The 9313-nt window shown below is 47.2% G+C and overlaps 1 protein-coding gene across 1 annotated transcript in view; it reads left to right on the forward strand.

Annotated features, from left to right (window-relative positions):
- PLCG2 (phospholipase C, gamma 2 (phosphatidylinositol-specific)) overlaps positions 1 to 9313 on the forward strand; it is a 187230-nt gene that overhangs the window by 123455 nt on the left and 54462 nt on the right. Inside the window, exons 12-13 of the mRNA XM_011942208.1 lie at positions 2164 to 2332; positions 7336 to 7440. Coding sequence (XP_011797598.1) covers positions 2164 to 2332; positions 7336 to 7440 — 274 coding nt within the window. The remainder of the gene's footprint in view (positions 1 to 2163; positions 2333 to 7335; positions 7441 to 9313) is intronic.

Raw genomic sequence — 9313 nt, forward strand, 5'->3', positions numbered from 1 at the left:
GGCAGGTGGATCACAAGGTCAGGAGATTGAGACCATCCTGGCTAACACGGTGAAACCCCGTCTCTACTAAAAATATAAAAAAACTAGTCGGGCGTGGAGGCAAGAGAATGGCGTTGGCCACTGCACTCCAGCCTGGGTGACAGAGCGAGACTCCGTCTTAAAAAAAAAAAAAAAAAGAATAATTTTGTTTCATAGTAAATGCCATCCACAAGCCTCAAATGGATTCTTGGTGGGAAAAACTCCATCTATACGCTATGTTTCTTGGATAACTGGGGAAATTTGAGTTTGTCTAATGATCAATATGTCTAATGATCATTGTTTAAAGATAATTTCCTGGGGTGACATGGTGTGGCGAAGTCAGGGGATGTTCTTGTTCTTAAGAGATACCTGTGGAGGATGTCCGCGCCTCATTTCAGATGCTTCAGGAGGAAACGTAAATACGTGTATAAATGAAATATAAATATAGGCTGGGCACAGTGGCTCACACCTATAATCCCAGCACTTTCGGAGGCCATGGTGGGTGGATCAACTGAAGTCAGGAGTTTGAGACCAGCCTGGCCAACATGGTGAAAGCCTGTCTCTACTAAAAATACAAAAAATTAGCTGGGCATGCTGGCAGGCACCTGTAATCTCAGCTAGTCAGGAGGTTGAGGCAGGAGAATTGCTTGAACTTGGGAGGCGGAGGTTGCAGTGAGCTGAAGTCGTGCCATTGCACTCTAGCCTGGGCAGTGAGTGAAACTCCATCTCCAAAAATGTAAAAATAAATAACTAACTAAATGAGTTTTCTGCTCCCTCAGGAGGAGCGTGCATGTGTATTATGTACACACACACATATAAATATATATATGCGTATATATGTGTGTATGTATATGCATGTACTAATATGTGAATGTATACATACACACATGTTCACATGATACAGACAGAGATAGGTGATCCTTATTGGTGAATTCTGGAACTGAATTGACCTACTTGCTAAAATTGAGTTGTAACCCCAAATCAAACCTCAAAGTACTCGGAGGTCATTTTGAGACACGCACAAAGTGTGGGAAATGAGACTCACGTGATGCACACGTGTTCAGCTGAGGTTAAGCAAAGCAGCGCTCCACTTCCTGGTCTACAGCATGAAAGCTTCAGCAAGTGTCCTTCTCACCATCTGTCGAGTGCCACATTGTTCCTGTTTTTGAGCTTTTTCTTGGTGATTTTGCTGTTCAGATGGCCCGAAGCACAGTGCTGAGGGCTGCCCTGGTGTTCCTGAGCATGAGAAGGCTGTGATGTGCCCGATGGAGAAAATACCTGTGTCAGATATGCTTCATTCAGGCACAAATTGCAGTGATGCTGGCTGTCAGCCCGATGTCAGTCAACAATATATACCAAATGAGGTGTCTTGAAACAGAAACACACATAAAACAAGGTCAGATTTTGATCCGTTGAGGTAAATGTTGTGACCACAGTCTCAAAAGGCCCTGACCCTGTATTTCCCCTTAGGAGCAGTGGCTCAGGTATTTGCCAATCAGTGTTGGTGGTGACTTTATGGACCATAACCTCAATAGATGAGAAAAATCAACTCTAGATACACACACACAAATGATCTATAAATGCAGGCGCCTTATATAAATATAGATATGTACACATACAAATAATAAATGTATGCATGCATACATATGTAAATTACCTATGTGTGCATATGAATGAGAATATATGAAACCAATACACTTTATAAATAAAGAAAATAATAAATACACTAAAGTAGGCAGATGCGCACGTGGGACAACGTCAACGTTGGTGACCCTAGGTGAAGCTTACATGGGTGCTTATTGCACTGTCTTTGATCTTTTCTGTAAGTTTGAAATTTAAAAAAAATTAGAGACTTTTTTCTGTAAGTTTAAAGACTTGAACGGATGGAAAAAAAAATAGAGAAAAGGTGCATTCTGGGGTATGGGGAAGCACCTGAATCAGACTGCAGCTGTTCTGAGTCCCAAGGCTTGTGCCCTCACACCCAGGGTGAGGTCCTCTCCTTCTGGGAGGGCAGATGTGGGGGCTGTGCCCCGAGCAGCACCCGGTTTCTGTTGCCCCAGGGCCGAGCTGCCCTGGCCCCTCTGTGGGGCAGATGCAGAGGTGCCTGCTCCCCCTGTCGAGCTGCCCACCCTCTTCCGCCTGCAGCTTCCCAGTGATCCTGTCCATTGAGGAGCACTGCAGCGTGGAGCAGCAGCGTCACATGGCCAAGACCTTCAAGGAAGTGTTTGGCGACCTGCTGCTGATGAAGCCCACGGAGGCCAGCGCTGACCAGCTGCCCTCGCCCAGCCAGCTGCGGGAGAAGATCATCATCAAGGTAGGCACCCCGGGTGCTGCTGTCAGCTGTCCAGGGAGCCCAGTGGCTCAGTTCCCTGGCTCTGGGTCCCATTCACCAGTTCTGGGTCCCATTCACCAGTTCTGGGTCCTCCTGGGCCTGCTCCAGGTCCTACTCTACAGGCTCAAACCCGCTCTCCTTACTAACACTGTGACCTCAGGCAAAGTGATTGACCTTTGGGACCCTCTGTTCTCACCATTCTCAGGGGGAGATAATACTAGAACCCACCTGGCCAACTTGCTGGAAGCATGATGTGAGGGAAGGCGTGCACAGTGCGTGGAACTGCGCCTGTCCTGTAGTTGGTGCTACGTTAAAGACTAACTTGTTATGGTTTCTTCGTTCATTGGTGAACCTTCCCCACCCTCTCTTGGAGCCAGCCTTATTCGAGATGCTGGAGGTGTCCAGTGACCTGGGCGCTGTTCCTGTGATTGGAGCTTCTGGTTGTGTGGGAGGCGGGCAGTTGCTAGAAAACGCTGAGTGCAGCAGTAGAGCTGTTATTCCTAGTGCTACAGGGGAGATGAGTGATTATATCTGTGCCTAGGGATGCCACGGTAACATTTGGATTTTTGAATTATTAGGATAGAGACCAGATATGCAGTGGCTTAAAGCACAGAAGAGTTTATTTCTTCCCCACGTGAGGGAGAATGTTCTGTGAGTTTTGAGCTCTAACCCACAAGGTGGCTCAGGGATCTGGGACCCCCACATTCTGCTCTACCATCTCTCAGGGCAGCAGTTTTCAACTGGGGTTTTACAGACCCCCAAAGAATCCACGGTTAGAATCAGAGGGGCATGTGAACTTCAACAGAAAAAAAATTACATCTTTATTTGTTTAACCTGTACATAAAACTTAATACTTCCTTCCATTATGAACGTTGGCAGCAAGCCATTTGGGGGCTCTTTCACCAGCAGAAGTCATGAGTATTTTCATATCAGATTTACAGTTACTACAAATATTTCAAAATAATGTGCTCGTCATCACTTTGGAATTATGGAGGTTATTAGATCTGCCTCTAGATCTTATTTAAGATGTTAATAAAGAAACACATCTATTAGTGTATTGCAAATATTTATTTAATACCTTTTTTTTTTCTAGAGATGGAGTCTCACTCTGTCCCCCAGGCTGGAGTGCAGTGGCGCGATCGCGGCTCACTGCAAGCTCTGCCTCCCGGGTTCATGCCATTCTCCTGCCTCAGCCTCCCAGAGTAGCTGGGACAACAGGCACTGCCGCTACGCCCGGCTAATTGCTTTTTGTATTTTTAGTAGAGACAGGACCGTGTTGGCCAGGATGGTCTCGATCTCCTGACTTCATGATCTGCCTGTCTTAGCCTCCCAAAGTGCTGGGATTACAGGCGTGAGCCACCGCGCCTGGCCTATTTAATGTCTTAACCATGTTTCAATATAATCAAATTTCCTTTGTAATTTTGTGCATTATTATTCTGAGAAAGGGGTCTGTAGCCTTCTCCAGATTTTGACGGAGCTCATTACACAAATACGGTGAAGGGACTTTGCTTTGTCCTTGTTTGTGTGGTAGACGCCGGGTCTCAGGCACATCCGAGTTCCAGCTCAGAGCACGGGAAGTCCAAGGGTGTCCAGGGCAAATGGTTTCTGGTAAGCAAGTCAGCTGTCCCGTCCTTTTGTGTTCTGTGCATGAGAACTCAGTCGTGTTACCTGCAAGGGCAGTGGAATCTGAAGTCCCTAGCGGGCAGCCTTTCATGGAAGGAGCGAATGTGGATTTTGTTGACGTTCCCACAAGCTCATGGGGAAGGACAAACAGCTGTTTCCTAGGTATTTCAGTGTGTTCATGCAGCTGTCACAAAATACCATGAACTGGGTGGCTTATAAATCACAGGAACTGATTTATCACGGTTCTGGAGGCTGGGAGTTCAAGGTCAGGGTGCTGGTATGAGAGTCCTCTTCCAAGTTGTAGGCTGTCAACTTCTAGTTGTGTCCTCACATGATGAAAGGGGTGAGGCAGCGCTCTGGGGCCTCTTTTATTTTTAAATATTTATTTATTAATAAATAACCATCTGGGACATGGAGATATCTTTGGCCTCTTTTATAAGGGCACCGTTCCAATTCATGAGAGCTCTACCCTCATTCTCATTCATGAGAGCTCTACCCTCATTCCCATTCATGAGAGCTCTACCCTCATTCCCACTCATGAGAGCTCTACCCTCATTCCCACTCATGAGAGCTCTACCCTCATTCCCACTCATGAGAGCTCTACCCTCATTGCCATTCATAAGAGCTCTACTCTCATTCCCATTCATGAGGACTCTACCCTCATGACCTAATCACCTTCTGTGTTAACCCATTCTCACACTGCTCATAAAGACATACCCAAGGCATACCCAAGGCTGGGTAATTTCTAAAGGAAAGACGTTTAATGGACTCACAGTTCCACATGGCTGGGGAGGCCTCACAATCATGTCAGAAGATGAAGGAGGAGCAAAGTCACATCTTACATTGTGGCAGGCAAGAGAGCTTGTGCAGGGAAACTCCCATTTATAAAACCGGATCTCATGAGATGTGTTCCCTATCACAAAAATAGCACCTGAAAGACCCGCCCCCATGATTCAGTTACCTCCCACTGGGTTCCTCCCATGACCTGTGGGAATTATGGGAGCTACAATTCAAGATGAGATTTGGGTGGGGACACAGCCACCACCTTCCAAAACCACCATCTCCAAATACCATTACATTGGGGATTAGGTTTCAACATACACATTTTGGGAGGACACAGACATTCAGACCATAGCAGTAAGCAGAGAAGGGGGATGTCCTACCAGGTTGGGGGAATAGCACACACAAGGGTGTGGGTGGTGTCAACATGTGGCATATACCCTCAATTGTTACTGGGTCACCAAGATATATTGGGCACAATCCTTATGTTCCAAGAAGTCATGGTTTGGTAGGGAGACAAACCCATCAACAGAGAAATACCAGGCAGTGCAAGGAGCTTTGGCTAAGCCCAACCAGAGGAGGGGATGTTGGTGCCCCCATGGGTAAGAGCGTCAGTGCACAGGGAGTGTTTGGCCAAGACCGTGACCCTCAAGGTACAGATGTTTGCTTAACCAGGAGATCAGCTGTCATTGTCTTAGCCTTGCAGACGAGAAGTGTGAGGCCTGGAGAAATGCAGCCACCTGCCCAGGGTCACGAGTTAACAAAATAGCTCCCGCACTGTTTGCGCCCAGGCAGTTGTTTCGGAGATGCCAAGGGATGCTTCCAGGCAGGATAAGGGGTGGAGGGAGCTTGGCCATGGAGGGTCCGTGGCTTCTCAGGCACCTGGTTGGTGACTCTTCAGGGCAGCCTGGTTGCATTTGCTCTTCCCTGCTCCCAACTTGTTCCTTCTGTTTCCATTAGGATAGATTGCTGTGTGTTCCCAGGGATTTTTCAGCTCTTGTTCTAAGATGCAAAGTACTGAAGGCCCCTTTTAGAGCACCCTCTGCCCCACACCTGATATGCTGTGGCTCACTTCTTTCTATTTCAAGAAATGAGGTGGAAATGGCATTGGCCAGTCACCTTGTACCATGCACTGGGCTAGGCATGGTCGTACACATCTTCTTCCTCAGTCTCGTCACGACACTGCAGGACGAATAACCTCAGCCCTTGCCCACTTTACAGATGTGGACATTGAGATTCAGAGGTTAAATAGCTCAGCCAGGGTCACACATTTAGTATTTGCTGAGGAAATTATTCAAGGTCAAAGTGCTCTGCCCTCAAAGCCTGTTTTCCCGTGCCTGTATCGTGTATCATGCTGCCATTCACAGCGGGACACTGAGGTCCTGCTTCACTGTTGACCCTTACTTTTCACATTCTTTGACTTACGGGATCCCACAGGGCCTGCCACATCCCCATTTTAGGAGACAAATTACTGAGACTCCGATGGTGACCCAGCCAAGGTCACACGGCCAGTAAGGTAATAGGCCCTGAATTCAAATCTGGATCTGACTCCCCATCTTGAGCTCCTTCACCAGGTTACATGACCCTCAACTTACAGACGCTTGCCAGAGTAGGAGGCCACGTGTCATCACTGTCTTAATCTTGCAGATGAGAAGTCGGAGGCTCAGAGAAGTGCAGCCAGTTGCCCGGGGTCACACAGCTGGTCGAATAGCTGCAGTGCTGTTTGCACCCAGGTCACCTTAGTCTAATCCCCAGCAGGTCTCCTGCCATCCTGCCCAGCCTGTTCCCTCTGGACTGCAGCCTGCCTTTCCCTCTGTGTGCTGGAGAAGGCTGGGCACAGGGGGTGTTGTGTATTCACTGAGTATCAACAGAGCACTCACTGTCTGCTAAGTGCTCTTTTAGCACAGGAGACTGAACAGGAAGCAAAACAACATCCCTGCCCTTATTGGGCTTATATTCTAGCCGTGAAGACAGAAGACAATCACATGGTGTGTGTAGGGCTAGAAATGTGAGACGAATAAAGCAGGCCTGGGGCTAGAGAGTGGCAGGATGGGAAGGGGAGTGTGGGCTGTTTTTATTTATTTATTTATTTTTGGGACAGAGTCTCACTCTGTTGCCCAGACTGGAGTGCAGTGGTGCAGTCTCAGCTCACTGCAACCTCCACCTCTCAGGTTCAAGCAGTCTTACTGTCTCAGCCTCCCGAGTAGCTGGGATTACAGATGCATACCACCACGCCTGGCTAATTTTTACATTTTTGTAGATACAGATTTTCGCCATGTTGGCCAGGCTGATCTCGAACTCCTGAGCTCAAGTGATCTGTCTGCTTCAGTCTCCCAAAGTGTTGGGCTTACAGGCGTGAGCCACTGTGCCCGGCCAGTATAGGCTATATTTAGATGACGCTATAAGGAAAGCTCCTCCTCCTCGTTCAGGGTAACCTGGAGGGCTGAACAGACTGAGAGGGAAGCCGGGCAGCAAGAACAGGCAGTGCAAAGGCCCTGGGTGGGAAGAGGCAGATGAAGGCTGCTGGCTCGAAGACCTAAACTTGGGTCTCCATGGAGACTGTGTGTATGTTTTCCCCTCAGCATAAGAAGCTGGGTCCCCGAGGCGACGTGGATGTCAACGTGGAGGACAAGAAGGATGAGCAGAAGCAACAGGGAGAGCTGTACATGTGGGATTCCATCGACCAGGTGGGCCTTGATCCCTTCCCATAGCCACTGTGGCCACCCTCCTGGCAGCTGCTGCTTGGTGCCTTGCTGGGAGCTCTGAGAATATTCCTGTCTTGTTCCCATTTTTAGTCAAGTGAGTTTTTGCCATGCGAATTTACCTTCCTACTTAAACTTTATCTATTTTGTGGGACAGGGTCTCACTCTGTCACCCAGGCTGGAGTGCAGTTGTGTGATCGCGGCTCACTGCAGCCTTGACCTCCCAGGCTCCAGTGATCCTTCCACCTTGACCTCCCTGAGTCTCTGGGACTGCATGTGTGCACCACCACGCCTGGCTAATTTTTTGTATTTTTGCAGAGACAGGATTTAGTCACGTTGCCGAGGCTGATTTCAAACTCCTGGGCTCAAGCAATCCTCCCATCTTGGCCTCTCAAAGTGCTGAGATTATAGGCATGAGCCGCTAAGCCTGGCCAATTTTATTTTCCTTTTGCATTTTTAATGTTTTATTTTAAAATAATTTTAGATTCAATATAATATATTTACATACACACACAAATGGTATGGGATATTCCCATCTACCCTTACCAAGCTTCTCCAAATATTATTAATAGCATCCTATATAACCACAGTATAATTAGCGCAATCAGGAAATTAACATTGGTACAATACTAATAATTAGTTTATAGACTGTATTTCAGTGTTACCACTGTGTCCACTCAGGCTGTTTTCCTGTTTCGGGATCCAGTACCTGTTGCTGTGTGCACTTAGGTTGCCCTGACTCCCTCGTATCCTCTAATCCAGGGTTGTTCCACCGGAAACCTTACTTTTCAGGCTCTAATGATGCTTCTATCCCTTTACCTAATGTGTATATCCATTTTGAGTATGTTTTTACATGTCTTCGTATATCCTAGATATAAATATAACAACGGCAATATTTATTATTTATTTATTTTAGATAGTCTTGCTCCATTGCCCAGGCTGGAGTGCAGTGGTACCATCTCAGCTCACCACAGACTCCACCTCCTGGTTGAAGTGATTCTTGTGCCTTAGCTTTCTGAGTAGCTGGGACCACATGCGCGCACCACCACGCCCTGTTAATTTTTGTAGTCTTAGAATTTTGTAGAGATGGTGTTTCACCATGTTGGCCAGGCTGGTCTTGAACTCCTGATCTCAAGTGATCTGCCCACCTCGGCCTCCCGAAGTGCTAGGATTACCAGCGTGGGCCACTGTGACCAGCCAAAAATGGCAATATTTAAGTAAAGAATTAAGTTGGGCCAGGCACGGTGGCTTATGCCTATACTATAATCCTAGCACCTTGGGAGGCTGAGGCGGGCAGATCATGAGGTCAGGAGATCGAGACCATCCTGGCCAACATGGTGAAACCCCGTTTCTACTAAAAATGCAAAAATAAGCTGGGCATGGTGGCACGTGCCTATAGTCCCAGCTACTCGGGAGGCTGAGGCTGGAGAATTACTTGAACCTGGGAGGCAGAGGTTTCAGTGAGCTGAGATCGAGCCATTGCACTCCAGCCTGGGTGACAGAGGGAGACTCTGTCTCAAGAAAAAAAAATAAGGGCAGCACACCTACGTGGCCCATGTATATGTGTGTAACAAACCTGCACGTTGTGCACATGTATCCTAGAACTTAAAGTATAATAAAAAAAAATTATTAAAAAAAAAGTTTCTGCATACCCCGCACCCAGCCTCCTCTCACATTAACATCATGCATGACAATAAAACAGTGACCCAAACTGTGAACTTAACACTGGTACTTTACAGTGAAACCAGAGACTAAATTTTGCCAGTTTAAAAAAAAAAAAAAAAAGTCATTAAGCGACAAGTAAATATTGAAGGTAAGATCTCTAGACAAACTGGACAGAAAATCCCGATAGTCGGGC

This window comes from Colobus angolensis, unplaced genomic scaffold (genome assembly GCF_000951035.1).
Source record: "Colobus angolensis palliatus isolate OR3802 unplaced genomic scaffold, Cang.pa_1.0 Scaffold207, whole genome shotgun sequence".
In the NCBI taxonomy this organism is placed as follows: domain Eukaryota; kingdom Metazoa; phylum Chordata; class Mammalia; order Primates; family Cercopithecidae; genus Colobus; species Colobus angolensis.